Source organism: Diorhabda sublineata, chromosome 1 (genome assembly GCF_026230105.1).
Source record: "Diorhabda sublineata isolate icDioSubl1.1 chromosome 1, icDioSubl1.1, whole genome shotgun sequence".
NCBI classification, from domain to species: domain Eukaryota; kingdom Metazoa; phylum Arthropoda; class Insecta; order Coleoptera; family Chrysomelidae; genus Diorhabda; species Diorhabda sublineata.
In genome coordinates, this window is record NC_079474.1 from 28852174 (window position 1) to 28870510 (window position 18337).

The 18337-nt window shown below is 30.1% G+C and overlaps 3 protein-coding genes across 3 annotated transcripts in view; all 3 read right to left on the minus strand.

Annotated features, from left to right (window-relative positions):
* LOC130450052 (phosphoenolpyruvate carboxykinase [GTP]-like) overlaps window positions 1-469 on the minus strand; it is a 31789-nt gene extending 31320 nt beyond the window's left edge. Inside the window, exon 1 of the mRNA XM_056788217.1 lies at window positions 164-469. Coding sequence (XP_056644195.1) covers window positions 164-198 — 35 coding nt within the window. The 5' untranslated portion in view covers window positions 199-469. The remainder of the gene's footprint in view (window positions 1-163) is intronic.
* An 8980-nt stretch (window positions 470-9449) lies between these two features.
* LOC130441573 (mitochondrial GTPase 1) lies at window positions 9450-10544 on the minus strand. The gene has a single exon (XM_056775309.1). The coding sequence runs from the start codon at window positions 10449-10451 to the stop codon at window positions 9495-9497; it is 957 nt and encodes a 318-aa protein (XP_056631287.1). The 5' UTR covers window positions 10452-10544; the 3' UTR covers window positions 9450-9494.
* An 800-nt stretch (window positions 10545-11344) lies between these two features.
* LOC130441565 (dymeclin) lies at window positions 11345-18229 on the minus strand. The gene is made up of 10 exons (XM_056775298.1): window positions 17951-18229; window positions 17506-17652; window positions 16870-17123; window positions 16658-16816; window positions 14858-15055; window positions 14618-14799; window positions 13097-13222; window positions 12720-13019; window positions 11813-12139; window positions 11345-11687 (listed from the first exon to the last, which is right to left on the minus strand). The coding sequence occupies exons 1-10, from the start codon at window positions 18088-18090 to the stop codon at window positions 11547-11549; spliced, it is 1974 nt and encodes a 657-aa protein (XP_056631276.1). The 5' UTR covers window positions 18091-18229; the 3' UTR covers window positions 11345-11546.
* Window positions 18230-18337: the final 108 nt, after the last annotated feature.

Genomic DNA, 18337 nt, shown 5'->3' on the forward strand with positions numbered 1-18337 from the left:
TGCAGCCTCAGACTCCGCTAAACTGATTAAAGCGAAAAACATTGTGGTAAACCATCTTAATATATAGGTAGTCGATAGTTTGAGTCAGTAACCTTCAGAAATTCTAGTGAAATGAATACAATTTAAAGACAATGATTTACCCATATAAAAATTGTGAACTTACCTATTAGTTCCAACTATAGAACATAGAACAGGCATTTTCAAAAAAAAAAACTTTAAAATAAAAAACTCAAAAATTAAGTATAAGACTTATGGTACATAGAATAGTACCCAAAAATATACTTTAAATATATTTTATCAGACTTAGACACAAAACAGTCTCGTCTGTGAAATTTTGCAACAATTTTTCTAAACTTAGCCAGAATTGTTGGTAAACTGATTGAAAATAAAAATCAAATTAGGTATTTAGACAAGATATTTTTGAGTTTCTAAATAAGATTGATATTGCAATATTACTGTCTTTATTTATATGTAAAAACGTTCCTGCAATATTGGAGGGGACATAATACCTTCCAGTGGCGCGGAGAAGAGGCGGGGTGAGACGAAACCAATTATTTTTTATCATGTTTATGTCGATGAGAAAAGATAACATTAAATTGAATTTGTTCATTCGTTCTAGGAAATAATATGATGTTATTGTTGACATTAGATAAATATCGCAAATATAGCATTCAATTTTAATCAGTGTCTTCGTGTCTCCAAATTCGAAAAATAAAGGCCGCTTGACATGACGCAAGACAACATGCAATGAAATGCAAGACGCAATATTTCTTGATCAGAAGCATACGCAGATGAAGTTAAGCTGTTGAATGTTTCATGCAAGATCTCGCACTTGCAAACTACAACTCTAGTGAGAAATCTAGTTACTTTTGGCTTAACAACCAACTTGTCTATTAAGCTCCAAAAGTAAGACAGCAGCAGATATAATTATTGCAGATAAACCACAAAATATTGAACAAAAATAGCATGCAATTTCATGCACGTTGTCGTGCACCAAGTCAAGCAGCCTTAATGCTGCCAAAAAACTACTAATAGATCAAAAATAACTAGAATTATATATAAAAAAGTATGAAACATCGATTATTTATCAAAATATATTGTAGCAATTTCAAAAAATTTACTTTTGTAAAAAATAGTCTAGTATAGGTGTTGAAAACGCTGAAAAATCAAAATAAACCTTGTAAAAACATGTGATTTATAAACACAAAATTGGAAGTGTATTTCATTTTTATTTTGATTATAATAATTAATTATTTCTTTCCAAATATTGAACATCGGTATTTTTCGTACTATTTTGAGAAATCATATAACAAGGTTGTCGAATTATTCATATTACTAATTTTAATAATTTTAATTGATAGATAAAAAATATTCAACACGGTCTTACAACACGTTGAGTCCCGGTGCGATCCATAAGTCCGCAACTGAATTTCTCTACAGCCCAGAGCTGTCCTATGAACTAAAAAACTATTTCAAGCCTTCTCCATGGCCCAAGGGACTGTATTTGAATATGTGTAACAGTGTGGTTGGGCCGTATTTGAAACATTACTCTACACTTGGTCCATTTGACTAAAATTTTTCATTTCAAACATCGCACATTTTTGTACGCTTAAAAGCATAAATCATCGTCAAAGGATAAAAAAGCAAACAAAATTTTGGTTTTTCATACTTCAAGTAAGGTGGAATTTCAAAGAAATATAAAGAATAGATTTATTTCGAGTAAAAAGTGCAAAATATGTTTTTTGTATATGGTCCATAGAACCGCTCTGGTCCCGGGGGAAAATTTTAGTGGCAAAATTTTTATTTCAAATAAATTTTTCCTTAGATTCACACCCCATATAAAGTGTAAAAAAATTTTTTTGGGAAAAGAGAAAGTTTATCAAGTTTGGTTGGGGTTCAGCGTGTTAAACTAATTTCTACAGAGAGGCGCCGTACCGACGAGATTCTAATGTCCAGGAGATGAAAATTTGACATGATGATGTGGACTTAATGTCAAGAATAGAAAAATGCCTAATTGATTGGTGCAGAGATATAGAAGAAGGCAGGAGAAACCTAATTTGTTGTAATAGACAGACAGATAAAAGTTGACAAACATTAAGTATCATTATTAAAAGAAATGAATTAATGAACATAAAAGCTAGACTCGCTGCCGGCAATAATCAGCTCATAAGATCAAATACTCTTTATTATAGAGAAAGTTAAAACTAAAAGTATATAAAACAATAATTAGACCCATTGTCACTTATACAGTTGAAGCTTAAACTATTACTCAAAATCAGAAAAAAAATGTTTATCACTTTTGAAAGAAAAATTTAGAGAAAATAAATGACTACTAAAGAATTGATATATTCGAAGAAATAGAAGTAAGCTTTACAAAAAAAAGTATATAAACGTTATAAAAATTTAACGTATCTGTAGTGAATAAAAGACGAAAGAGTAACAATGAAGATCTATAAAGAAAGAGTAGAAGGAAATGAAGATAATTTAAAAGCGACTAAAAAACACAGCAAAATAATTTTTTTAAATAAGCTGAACACAATAATGAATGAAAAATACTAGTATTATCGTGGAAAAAGTGTCGGGGGCTCAATGTACGAGAAATATCGAACAAAGCGCTGCTCTACACTTTTTTCGCAATAATACTAGTATTCATTATTATTTCAAGCTTACTTGAAAAAATTATTCTTAACTTTGTAGTTTGATGTGCTTTAAAAGAGTGTTCTTCGGTTTTGTTTAGATATATTTTCACTTTTTAGTTTCGTATGCTATAAAAGCTTGTTTTAAGTTATTTTTTAAACTATATTTATTATCCACGTTTTGATTCGATTTATTATCATTTTTTAGTCTTTAGTATTGTAAACCTCTATCAAAGGGTTCAAGAATGTAAAATTCTTCTTGAACAACATAATAAAATTTAAGTAATTAAATTCCAAAGTAATTCTGATTCAGGTAGTATAGTAAAAAGAAAAGTTACAGTGATAATTTCTAACAAAAAAATTTTTTACACGGGATTTGAACCGATAACCGACGAATCCGTAGGCTGATGTCTTAGCCCGCTCAAACGCAATAAAAGAGTTGGGATATACTAACAGTAATAAGCCACAAAGGAGAGTTACAAATAAAGAAGCAAGCTCACATACAGATGAAGTTAATATAAGCGGGTTGAAAAGGGATTGGACCCTCCAGATAAAGGTGATTGGATTAGGTAGAATACGACCTAAAGAGGATGAAAGCTGAAAATTGGAAAAACAATGTTAGGAATCGGTGAAATACAGCTCTATGATAAAGATGCCAATGTCTTACATAGACTCTAATAACTAAATTAAACTGATCAGTGCTCTTCTACAAACTGTAAACATGCCTCGTGGTCGTAAATTTTGTCCATGAAAAATAAAAAAGGATGTCCAGAAGAACACGGTTGTATTCAATAATATTTATTGGAGATCGAAAATTTCTTCTCAATGAAGATCTTGTTACTAATTTTACTGTTTCAATCATGAAATGAGAAAAATCGGACCCTCTACTTTATAATATTCGGCGCCACTGACATTAGTTCTTTGTTTTCTATTGAGACATGTACGAGGAAGTTTTTTATAGATAGTTTTATTTATAACATTATGCAAGAATATCTTGACCTTGGAATGCACAAATAAACATCTCATAAACGTATTAAAATAAGAAAGAGAGCCCGATTTCAAAAACTTTATCGACATATCAAAGTAATTAAAATGAATTGACAACAAATTTTCTAGACCAGAAAACACTTATATTTTCGATTTATGCTGAAAAATATCTTTTTAGATAAACATTTTGTGACATTCTGACGTTCAATTATGTAAAGATATATCATTTAAGGAAATGCCAATCCTTTACAAAATCAGTTTATGATGCAAAATAAGCTATTTATATTCTACATCCCTTGAGAGAGCTACAAAATAAAGCGATAAATATATGAACAGTTTCATTTAACCAAAGAATTTACTAAATATACATAGTTCCTTTTTCAAGATAGTCAATGAAAATTATCCCACGCACATCCCAAGAAACCGACGCCACGACCTTGCCTGTAGATAGAATGGTCTTTGTCTTCTCTGTAACGGGTTCTCCCTTTTCAGTCCCTTTCACTCCCTTAAAGTGATTGACCCACGTTTCATCCATGGTTATGAAACGGTGCAAAAATTCGGTTTTATTTCTGTGAAACACTCGATGGAAACATTTTCACGATGCTGTTTTTTTTTCATTTTGTGCAAATTCGGCATCCATCTTGGTCACAGCTTCTCATGTCCAAAATTTCATTTAATATGCGATATACCGCATTTTTTTAAATACCTACTATGTCTGTTAGCTGGCGCACTTTCAGTCGAAGATCGTCCAGTACCACGTGGTACTGGAACATTTCTGGAGTCGTCCCCTCATTTGGTCAACCACTGCGATGAAGGTCTTCGCAGGTCGTACGGGCTCATTTAAACTCGACTACCCAATATTTTTCTGTTGATAAGGAGGAACAGTCTCACCCAGAGTAGAATCTAGTTCAGCTTTTATATTGGTTGCGCTAGTGCCTTTCAAATAAAATTATTGTGTCACATAACGATGACTAATGTTTACGTATCACTAAAAATGTTCTCTATTAATGGCTGCCAAACAAATACTAAACAACGTGGCATCTTTAAACTTGAAACATATGCTGTATAGATTGTGTACTTTCTTATACAGTGGTATTTTACAAGCAACAACCGCCATCTCTAACTCAGACCAGCTACTTCTGGGACTATCCTCGTATATCTTAAGGCGTACATGGTGTAACCAAGTATATAATACGTATCTATTTTCAAGCAACTCATCGTCATCTCTAGGTACTTTCGGTGACTATCCTTGAACTTGAAAATAATCCTTGATATAAGAATAAAATTTTCTATGTTTTACAAGCCTGTGGGGCTCAATATTGTTATAATTTATTACTAGCTTAAAAAAATGTAGCTTTTAGTCGCTTTTAGAACATAGTTATTCACTGGCCATTCATTTTATTCTTATATAGACTAAAATATCAGATCGTCTTATGAATTAATAACTTCACAATTTAATAGTTCAAGTTCTGTTCACATATCGTCTAAAAACCGTTCGAGTTTAGCATAATTATATTACCTCTCTAAATGTTTCTTGTAAGTGACTTCAAGCCATATTTTCATTTTTCTATGAATGATAATTAAAAACCATCAGAAAAGAAGCATAAAGTTCAAGTAAATTAAACATAATAATAAAATAGAGTGGAATATATTTAGAGATAAACTAAATTCTCAAATTTCTTTAGATCAACCTTTAAAGATAAAAGAAGACAAACATTGGTAAATCAGTTAACAGAGAAGATTTAATTGGCTTCATAGTTTGCTACATCTGTTGTCGATATACCCCAAGGGAAAAATGTTATTGCACCAATAGTCGAATACAAAATTGCAGAAAAAAGATACATGCGCAAAAAATGTCAGCAAAGCAGAACTGATGAAAATAGAAGAAAGCTAAATAAAGCCACAAAAGAGCTAAAAGACTTGATACAAAAAGAACAGGGCCAAGTATAGTTGGAGAGTTTACACAACAGAGGCCACAGAGAACTCACTCAATCTGGAAAGCTACAAAAAGACTAAAAAGATCTCAAGTACGCAATCCTTCATTTGAAAATGAGGACAATACCTGAACCAGAGATGATAAAGAAAAAGAAGACATTCACGGTGAATAGTAGACTTTTTTCCCCATTAGGCGTTAATAACTACTAACTTCCGCAAGAGCAGCATGTTAAATACCTTGGTATATATTTAAACAAACGCCTCATTAGAAAAAATATATATTTATCGCCCCATAAAATTATGGGGCACTGCCAGCAGCACCAACACAGCCATCTTTTAGAGATTTCGTCACAAACTCTTGAAAGGCATTGTCGGTGCTACTTATTATGTTTCCAACAACATACGACATCTCAGTACATCATAATGCGTTGAGTAATCGCTTAAACACGAGTGAAACTTTTACTGCCCGGTGATATTTAGTAGAAGCATATGTTGATTTAGATTCAGATATAGGTATGTAATTGAAGAGCTTACTCATTGGAATGGGACTCTACATGTCAGTAACAAATCAAACCAATTGCTTATTGCCTTGTTAGACAGATGGCGCATCTCTAAGAATTAAAAAAAATAGCTGCCAAAACGTTTCTGGTATTCTTTTGATTACTTTCAATATTTGAAGGATCCACCCCGTCCTTTAACCTAAAGCTAGTCGACTGGCAAGTATCAGATATCAACAAACTCTTGTTCATTGTACAGTCATAAATTGAAAATCTATTTATGTATCTAAATCAAAAATATTCCGATTTCTGGTAATAAATAACAGTCTCCTTAGTAACTGATGTTTTTATTTTTCATAATATTCATTGTTTACAGATACAAATTATCGTTTATAAAACATAAAAAGTTACGTAAAATACATTGCACAAAATCCAAGAATATAGAAAAATATCATGGTAACCATGTTAAAATTAAGAAATTATTTGTTTACGTTGTTTTATTGCCAAATATTTTTTAAAATATACAATCATAATAATATAAATAATATATTTATGTTACAATTTTTATATCAATATTTAAATTTTGAAGCATCTACTTAAGACGAAAACCTCCATAGCTACATCTCGAAGTACGAGAAGCTCTATACATTTATAAAGACTGACACGTGAATTGAATAACTGAATTCACAACTTTGAAAAACTATATATTAACATAAAATATAAATAAATAAATGGTTTCAATAATCTGACTACTGTTCTCGTTGGATATTAAGACTATATATGACAATCTATGCATGTTTATGCTTTCTTAAATACTAACTCTATTGTATACAAAAGCTATAATTGATTATATTTATGGTCGTCACGACACATCAATAAAAATATAAGGATAAGTAATTTGATAAGTTAATGGAACTTCAAGTGTCTAAGGGACATATGAAACCGCTTAAGTAAGATGTTGAGGACGGCCAATATACAATAAATCTTACAATGTAATACGATTACAATAGAAAGTAGAAGTTGAATAGATAGATTTATGAATATTCACAGCCACATTAATATAAGACAGAAATTAGGTAATTCGAGACTATACGTTAATGGATCATAAAATAAAAGACATTGTATAACTTAATTTATGGGTAACAGATCTTAAATGGGTTCCAAGAGGGGTGGCGAGATAATTTGTGTAATATGTCATTGCCATCATTAGTAAAATATATTATTTGTCTTCAAAACTGTAATATTTATATAATTATACTATAACAGAAAAATGCAGAAAGCAAAAAATTTGAAATATTTTTCACAAACGCCATCAAAAATTATGTTTGCCAGAACCAAATTCTCAAATGTTTCTAAAGTAATAAAAAAATATACCTAATTATGAATAAGTTACCGACACGTGTATTTGTAACCTTCTAAAAACCGTTTGTTTACCAAAAAAATATATTTCTAAGACACGCGAGTGCAAAGTCTGAAAATTTCAAAACAACAAGCCAATCCTAAAAAACTATCTTTTCTAATTTTAAAATCATAACCTAGTTCCAAGTAGAATCAAAATTCTATTCTATTCTAAAGAAATCGTTTTCAACCTTTGAAATATTGAGAAATTCTGTGTAACATATTCGAGGTCACCGATACGGGCCCGACTTCGAACTCTAATTTGATTGGTTCACAATATAGGTGTGTTGGATATTTGCTACTCACTAACAGCTGATGCAATTTTCCATAAAATAGAATGTTACAAGTGACGTCAGAACCAGGAACGGATTCAAACAAACATCACGTAAATAATTATTACTTTAAACAATAATTACTTTGGAATTTAGAAATATAATGAATTTTACCCCTTGGATCAAATATTACAAGTCGTTTAACAAACTAAAAGAAATAAATAAACCATGAAAAATTATTTAAGGTAATATTTTATTGACTAATGTCATTAGTCTACATTATAAGCGGAAAAGCCACATATAGAACAACAACTTGTCATGTGTGGTGTTCATAACCTGAGATTAATCAGTATAGAGAAGATTTACCAAGATTTAAGAAATACAAGCTCACAGTAATCTGGAAATACATTGTAGTTAAGCCGGTACCACACGGTGCGTCTAATGCTTCTAACGTTGGACGCTGGTATGATAAGATGCATCGTGTTGTCGTAGTGCGCACGTCATTCGGCGAATATTTTTCTTCAGACGTTGGCCATGAAAAGTCGGTTCTTCTGACCCGCGTCAAAGAACTACCCAACATTGAAACGAAGTTGGAAACCGGCACAACTACACACAGTTCTTATTCTCTTGCGAGTTAATGCTACGTGTTTTGTTTGAAAAACCAAGTTACCAGTATCATCCAATTTCTTTTAAAAGAATTTAAGTACATCTGTTCTATGCAGTTCATCACTTTTTTACCACGTTTTTTATTTTTTTAGGTAAACATCATGTAATTGCAGCACTGCATCCAGCCTTCCTTCTAATGTTCAGTTGTACGTTGGAACGCGAATATTGGCGCAAACGTTGGACACATCGTGTAGTACACAGTAGTTAACAGTAGGTTAGGATATTATAGTGGTTAACCATTATCTCAAACACTAAAATTTAGATATATGAAGTTCCGTCTTATGCTGTATGGGTGGAATTAATATCGAGGATCAACTAATAATACAGATAGTAAATGTAATGGTTGTAATATTATATCAATGATAGAAGGAAATGACACATTTCATACTTGTGCGAATGTTGTGATCGAGCCGCTAGCGAACGATGGATTATTCATTATAAGTATTTAATTTTTAACAAAATTGTCGTTTTATTTGAATATGCATCTCTCAATAACTCTGCAGCAAAATAATACCAAGTACCCATTATTTCTTACCTAAGTAGATGAGCAATAATTATTTACCATTCATAAGAGTACAATAATATATTTTAGAAATACTGATATTCTCTCTTTTTGAGCATTTTTTAATATAGTTCCAATTTTATCTTACGTATCAAACCAGAAATACAAATAATGTGTATTCTGGTTTAATCCACATAATATAAGTGGTGACTACCAAATTTTATTACATTTTGTTCAATGCTACTTAAGTGAATCACTGATAAAACAAAGAAAACTTGATTTAGAATTGTATTGTTAGGGTCTAATATTTATTATTTGACACAGATGAAGTTGTGTTAAGTCAGCTTGTTAGTTACATAAGTTCATTCAGAGATGTGAGGTATGTCTTATGTGTCAAATTTTGAAGATTTTTATTAAAAAGTAACATCAAAAAATGTTCAATCTAGGTATCTAGTGAAACATTTTTGATCTTCCACTATAATATAATATTATAATATCTGCTACAGACATATAGGTTTTAAATTATTTATAACTGATGAAAAAACAAAAAAATGATTCAATCATTTATTAAAATATTCTACATTATTTACTATAAACACTGTTACACAAGTAAATCTTCATCTAACATTATTTTTCCTAAATTCCCTACCCTAAATGCTCTCAACATAATTTGTGCAGCTCCATCCAAATCGGGTCTAATAATATAATTATTTGTTTGATCTCTAAGTCTTATATTTTTTTTCTTGCTCTTAGCAATATGAGTTAAAACTTCTAAAATATTATCACTTGCATCACTTAGTCCAAAATACGTAACATAGTCAAAATGGTTATTTTTATTTAACCAATAAAGAAGATAATCTGACAATATTCTCTCGCCTACAAAATGATCTGCCATCGTAGCACATAATGTCAACTTTAATCCCGTTTCGACACTGGAAATTGTAGGTGACAAAATTCCTGGTGTATCAAACATATAAAACAAAGGTTTGTCACTCAATTTTATTTTATGTAGAACACTCCTTGTTACTCCTGGGGTAGCACCAACACTTGTGGCTTTGCCCTTATTTAAATATTTAACTCTTAATGCGTTTATTACTGACGACTTTCCCACATTAGGAATTCCAATAATCATAATATTATAATCTTCTTCTGCAATTCTATTGAATCTATCTGATTGGTTAATCAATTTTTGTGCTAAAGGGAATATTTGTTTGATTCCAGGACAATCTTGATTTCGGCAATGAGTAAATATTATATGCTGATATTCGTTTTTCAATTTCTCTTCTATAATATGTTGATAATGACGATCTATCAAGTCTACTTTGTTAAGAACCAGAATGTGAGGCTTTACTCCGCTCACTGTATATTTAAAATCTGCATTTCTACCAGATAAAGGTATTCGAGCATCATGTACTTCTATTAAACAATCTACGGACCTTATTTTATTTTGCATTTGTTTCAAACCCTTTTCCATATGACCCGGAAACCATCTTAATAATTCTTTATCAACAGTTTTGAAAACGCTACGAAAAGTATTGGTTACCACTTTATTAGACATTTTTTAGCATATTTCAGACGAATGTGAAAAGTAAATACATTTTAACAACTATAACCGCACTTTTGAAATTTTAAGTAATAATTCTTCTTCTTTTTTGTACACATATAAAGTTAGGAGGTATATGCCTGTCGTTCTACAGTAATACATAGATTTAACGTAATAAAATTGATGGATAAATTTAATTTTAATATATCACTCTAAAAAATCGATTTGATTGAATTTCATTTGTACGAAAATAATGCTTTCACGATATTTTCTAATCATAATAACATTACACCTCAAAATATCCATTTTTTGCATTTAGTTCTGCGAAATCCAGTGCCGGATTTACCGCTGTGCCGCAAGCAAAGGGAGCCCGCAGCGTTTTGAGAAGTAAAATTAAAATAAACGTTATTTATTAATATGAAATGCTTTGATTCCTCACCGTGAAGTTAAAGGATATAATATAATTGTTAATATCCAATCAATGTTTTCGAATTTATGCTTCAGTGTTTATATAAATATATCTCAACTATTCTCTTGGTTTAACGTAAGATTGAAATAAGGTACATTTCAATTTTTCACCTAATACGCTGGCGGCCAGATTAGGAGCCGTTTAGATTAATTTGGCCTAGGGCTGCAAGCACCCTAACTTCGGCATTGGCGAAATGCATTTGTTTTGTGATAATATAACTAAAAATGTACAACTTTGAAATTTGAAAATTTAATAACCATTACCAGTATAAACTATGATAAAATAATCTACGGATTTAATAAAATTTTGCAAAGGCTGAAACTAGTAGTTCAGGTTTACACTACTAGATGGTTACTTTGTACACCTGACAAAATAAATAACATTGTCATGAACCATCTAAATGTAGGTGATCTGTGGTCTTACTAAAAGGAAGTGTCTATTGCACCTACATCACAAAGTATCTTCAACCAAAAATATTTCCATCACATTTTTTTTATTTCTTATCAATGATGGACAAGTCTGAATAAAATTTTAATTCATAAAATATATTGATAAATCTTACAAATTTGTACATAAATACACATTATTATTACATTAAATATATATTTTATACATGATTCATTGAATTGTTCTCAAAACATTTAAACGAACATAATTGTTGGATAATTATCGTTAACCCAATGAAGAATTGACTGCTGACCCACTAAAGCCCATATGTATGGAATGAAAAAGTCTTCGGGCTGATCCTCCTCTACATATTTAAACTTGAGGTCAGGAAATTTCTAAAATAAAATAAATATATTAAATCGCCATTAAAATCTAAATTTTCCTAAAATAATCTAGTTTAAAATCTCTATCACAAAGAAAAATAATTATCAACTAAAAAAATGTTTTTTTTATAACTTACGGTTAATCTCTCCTTTGGCCAGCCTCTAACTCCCTGTTGTATTATTAACAACACTTGGTGAGCATCTACTTCATGCTCTAACGATTTATCGTGTAGAAGTTGTGAAAAATACTTGAGAATGATATCTATATTGTGAATGATATCTTGAAAAACAACATTATCTTTAAATGCTTCAAACATACTTTTGTTATATAGCATTGTATATATCAGATTGGGGTTATTGCTTAGTTGGGTAGATAGGCACGAATTCAATATTTCCAATACCATTCTCAATACTTCTTCCAAAACGGATACGTCTTGTTCAGTGTCTTCCGATTCTTGATCAGCCTAAAAATATAAAAAATCAGAACCATAATATATACATATTAAGTCGCGATTTGTGGAATTTCAGAGGCTGAAGTATAATTTCAAATGTGAGTAAGTGGATGTAATGGGATATAGCAACATTAAATAAATCAAGAGCCATTAAGCACATAGGCCTTCTGATAGATCCGTCATGCCCCACTTGACATTACCAAAGGCCAATATTCTTTGAGAAGTCGATCAGGCGCTCAGCTTAAATCTTTTGATGTTATTAAGCAAGCTGTAAGATTTGTTGACTGATTGCTTATCAGAAATAAAAAAATAGTAAATAGAGTAAAAGCATAAAATTGGACCCTAAGGAGAAATAAGATAAGATAAAAATAAAAAATAGTTTGTGACAAGATGCAGAATGGGGATATTAGAAAAAAATCAAAACGAGAATAATGGCTAGGACAGAAATGGTTACGAGAGAGATGTGTACACTCATTCAACATCTGAGAAGATTAAGGAGAAAGAACAATTTCAATTTTATGAAGAATTGTTGATGGATCTAAAAGGTAAGCATTGTAACATTTTATAAGTTATTTTAAAAACACCTGCTTACCTCTATGGTTATTGTATTGTCTTTATGTGAATTTTCAGTCTTCAATCTTGATATCAATCTATTATATTTTTTTGCCAAGGTTTCAAAGAGAGACACCAGTCTTTGACTTACATAGGGATGAAGATTTCTAAAGTGTGCTGACATATTGGCAAGAGCAGCAAGACAATTTGTATGTAAATATTTGTCCCTCATTTTGAGCATATTGTACTGCACAGTTCGTATTACTATAAGTATTAACAAACCTCCTAAAGATATATCGGTTAAAGCACGTTCAACATACCAAGAGGCATTTTTCAATTTCTTGAAAACAAACAAAATATTTATTAAAATTATTCACTAGAAATTGTTTAAGAAATAAAATAAATAAGGATATTTACCAAATCATGAATGGTTTCATTAAAACTATCATCTTCACTTAATATTAATATGATAATTAATGACATATAAATATGATGGGAATTGCTATTGGGAGCATTGTATAAACTTTTTAGTATAGGTACAATCTGAAATATAAAAAAAAACAAAATAATTACTGACAGAGTTCATTTTGTACTATGTAATTAAACTTAATCTATCAATAATCAATTTAAAGCTAATCTCAAAATGCTCAGAAAGATCTAAGCAAAAACAATGAGGTTTTTGGTTTGAGTTCTTCATCACTCAGAAATCAAGAGAATCGAGGAGGCCACCATACATGCCAGAAACGGAGTGCAATCCCCTGACACCTTTAAGATATAGGGAAATGTGCCTACAAGTGTTTCAGGAGAAGAAAGTATCTGAAAGAGAATTACTCTGGCATATTCTTACAGGTGAGTGACATCAAACAATTTCCTCGTAACTTTAATAGAGTAAAATATAAAAAATATCTATCTAGCTTTTGGTAAATATATGATACACCTTATGGGATTATATACAGCAGAAACTGATAATTGCAGGTTCTATAAGGAAGAGAAAGAAACGCTAGATCACCTAATTGCCTTGCTGGCACTACTCAAAAAAACTTGTAAAAGTGATAGTCTAACCTCATTGAAGTCAGAACAAACATTGAACTGTGAATAATCTCAACTATGATTTACTTTCATCATAGATTAAATAGCTCGATACAAATATAAATTTCTTTAATTTCTTATTTCTTAAAGCTTTTATATATGTTTATATTTCTAAATCTTCTTGATTTTAGCCTTATCTGTTATAGAATTAGTTTTTTTATAATTTTTGAAAGACAGATAAGAATTTGACGTTTTGACTACAGTCTTCATCAAAATATATATTTCAAAACTTTAAATTTTTATCTGTCTTTCAATAATTAGAAAAAAACTGATTTTATAACAAAAGAGGCCTAAAATCAAGACGATATTCGTTTTAAAAAGATATATAGTCAACACTGAAAGTGCAACCAAATAGATGACCTCCTAACGCCACAAATAAACAACAATCTAGTTTGAAACTGAAATAAAATTTATGCAAAAGGATGCTGTAGACACCTTCTGATTTTTTTTACGAGACTCATAATGATGTGTATTTAGAAAGTCTTATCTATACAATGATTTATAAAAGTATTAATGAGATTAAGTTATAAAAAATATATTTGGTTGAATATTTTTACAATAAATGTACTTTTTAAAATTTTATTCATATAATAGTTTATGATTTCATAGAAAATCTTGGCAATTGACAAAATTTAAGAGATGTTGAGTTTTTATTTGATTGAACAAACAATAAGAAGAATAATAAATACATTACAATAAATAAATGGTTAAGGTAAATAGATATGCAAAAATTTTACAAAAACAAAAATTGATCATATACTCAGGAGTATTATTATATATATAAAATAATGTGTCTAATTTATTTACCTAAAATTACTTTATCTATCAATAGACCAATTGTTTACTTACCAAAAGGTCCAAATCTTCCCTATTCAGAATATATGTTTTAAATGATTGATTTCTATGTAACAATAAATACAACAATAATGTGGCTGCATCACCTGATGCTTTTTTGCAAAGTGCTAAGTACAGTAAATTAAAATCTATTTTGAATAATGATGCCACTTTAGATGGTGGTACTGGATTTGTATCTACAAGAAATGAAAAATTACAATCGTATATCACTAAAATTGTAGTTTACGAACTTACCTTCACTGTCTAGACAAGAAAATAAACTATTTCTGTATGGGTTGGACTGTGTAGTCCAATGATGAACTAAAACTAACAGTAATAATAGACTTTGAGTTGCTAAAGGTGATTCTTGGTAAGGATGTTCGTGTGTGTTGTTTGTTTCTTCACTGGATTTTTTATTGAATGTTAAAACTGACCAGATATTTGAAGCTAAATCTGCAAAAACATGTTTTATCAATGATAACTAATACAGGAAAAGTTAGAACTGAGATCTAATTGAATATTTAGATAGATTTGACAGTACATCTCATGAATATTATTTTAATTGAATTTTCAAGTTCATTAACTAAACAGCTGGAATTATGTAACATATTTAGTAAATATTTGTTATTTTTTTATATAGAATATAGAATAAAAAAATATATAAGTACATAAAGACATTGGAAAATTTAACATATGAATATTTTGAGGTATACTGTAGATTGTTTGGGGAGCCATTTTGGCTTTACAGCCACTCTGCACCTATACCTAAAAGATATTTTGTACAAGACTCTACATCTCATTGTTCTGCTTCCAAAATACGTAACACTACTCCTCTAAGCTATCTAAGCCTCATAGAATCTGCAGTTGTCATTTTCTGATATGCCTATCATCTTATGGTATGGGGCAGTGATCTTTCAGTGGGCAGTCATCTTTCAGAAGACTCATCACCAGTTTGATATAGTTTCTGCTTATCATGAGAAGTCTTCAGACTTCTTAGGTGATAATTATGGTTATGAATCTTTTGGATTGTCTTCGGCCTAGAGTATTTCTCCAGTGAGACTCCATCTGATTCTTTAGCCATCTAATCAGTCCTTTATCGATATGGAATCTCATGAGGCCACAAAAGAACTCTGGTCCTAGGTATGGAATCTGTGCCCTATTTTGATAATGCTGTCTACTTCCTCATTGCCTGGTATACCTTGGTAGCCTGGTAGCCACTATAGGGTTACTTTGTTTTTGTTAGCTAGTGCTTTTAGAGTTTGTTTGCAATTTTCCACATGCACTCAATTACTTTCAGGTCCTTCAATGCTAATTGACTATCTTAAAGAGGTTTCTCTCTATCTGAAAAATAAAGAATGATGTTCCTAGTGGGTTGGAAAGCTTGCATTTTGGTGCACAAATGCCCGATTCAGCTCTATGTGCTAGCTGTTAAATCAATTTTTGTTCGTGATGTCTCCAAAAAAATTAATTTTTCCTGCAACATTTAATCAGCATTAGTGAAGAATTTAACTATACAGGCACTAACGAAACCACAATAGTCTATAATTCTTCAGCAATGACATTGTTCTGCTGAGAAAACTCAAAAAAGCAATTTTTTTGTTGTGTCCAAGAATAGAAAAAACTTTTTTCTATCATTGAACAACGGAGTATTTAATTCTGGAAGCATTCTACTTCAATTATCTATTGATTTTGCACAAATTTTGTAATATGGCACTTAATTAGCACTTTATTTTCTGCTTATTGTTTTATCTGTCTCCTCATATTGCTCGGCTTACTTTAGTGGCATATCAAAAAGAGTGATACAATAATAATAAAACATAAGAATAGTTTGAGATGTACTGCCAGTAGATACAAATGTAAATGGAGAAATAGATAACCGGGTAGATATATTAACATATAGATAACCGGGTAGATATATTAACATAAAAAATTATATTAACAATAAAAATGACAAAATAGAAATGATGAGATAGAGAGAATTAGAGAGGGAGCAGAGAGAAATTAACAGAGCAAATAAAGAAAGAATACTTTTTCTCAAAATACTGATGCACTTACTTAAAACAATACTATGTCCATCATTTCCAGTATATCCAGAAGGCATCTTTCGTTGCTCAATAAAATTAGTTATCAAACGTTTAACTAGTATAGGAGCATGTATTACATGTTTTCCTCTCATCATAAGTCTATAAATGGTGCTATGATCTGACTTACCTCCTAAACGAAAAAAAATTATTTCAAAAATCTAATTATAGGAAAAAATATTTTACCTGAATGATATTGTATTGAAAGACAGAGTAAGAGACATGTTGCTGACTCTAAGTGGATCGGATATGTGTAATCATCTATAGGTACATCAACTATTATTCCAACTAATGATCCCAAGAAGTCTTCCATGACATTTCTCGTTTTCCCTAATTCTATATGCTTCATTAAATCTTCTTCTTTTAGAACTTCCGTTAAAAATTTCAAGGTACATCTTATTATGAATATAGTATTAAAAAGTTGCCAATTGAATAAGTTCCTAGATAAAAAATGTATTTATGTATATAAATATTATACATATTTATAAATACCTAAACAATGAAGGATAATATAGAATGCATTAAACAAAATGATTATGAAAAAAAATTTTAAGGGCAGAAAAACTTCATAAAATAGAAAATGGTTATATACAGCGATGTAGATAGAAAGAAGTTGAAAAAATTATAGCTCCCTTAGAAGAATATTTTGAATAGATGTGAACTAGATACAGAGACAAAATCAAATATAGTTTATATTTGGATTCCTTGACACCTGTATGGAAAGGAATAAACAGAAATTCAAAAAGTTTTCAACTTGATTCTACTTATTAATGTCAATAAGTGCACTTAGTTTAGTTATCTGATAATCTAATAAATACTTACGATTCTGTTATTGTAGCAGATAATAGTTCATTAGTTTTTTCAATAAATATTTGAATTAATATACCAAAATTTCCAGTATTTGGATTATTTTTCAATAGTTCTTGTAACAAAGACTCTATTCTTGATTCAAATGCCAATTGTTCATTTCTAAAATTCAAATTAATTCCTTATAACTTACTTAATATTATTAAAATATATTTCAAAATGTGAGATCACAGTATAGATTCTACAATATTTAAAATATACCAAAATGTAAATGTATCGTTGAAGATGATTATTCTTATACTATATTGTCATAAACGATATGCAAATATACTTTACTGTTAGGTAAACAATTTTAATCACACTAGTGTAACTATATTTTGAAAAGGTAGTAATTTTGTCAAAATCTATTTCAAATATAATTCATAAGTTGTAAAACTGAAATCTACGTAATAACACCTACACTGTCGTTGGAGGAACCAAGTTGTAAGATAGAAAGGTGTTCCAAAAAGGATTATTTATGGATATAGGTTCCTTTCCCACATACTTAACGCAATATTCATTGGTTGATAGTTCCAAATTTTTGCTTACAGCTGTACCCATTACTACAACTAAATTTCATGCAATCTTTGTTTGATTAAACTTTTTTCACAAATCGGAATATATACATGTTTTGAGAAGAGTACACATAGCCTAAACATTATAACCTGAACACGTATAAGATTTTGACGTTTCCATTTATTCAGTTAACATTAATGCCAACAGAGGGACATAATTGAACAATGGGAATCCAATAATGAGATATAGATATTAGAAATAATGAGAGTATCTCCAGTTTAATATATATTTT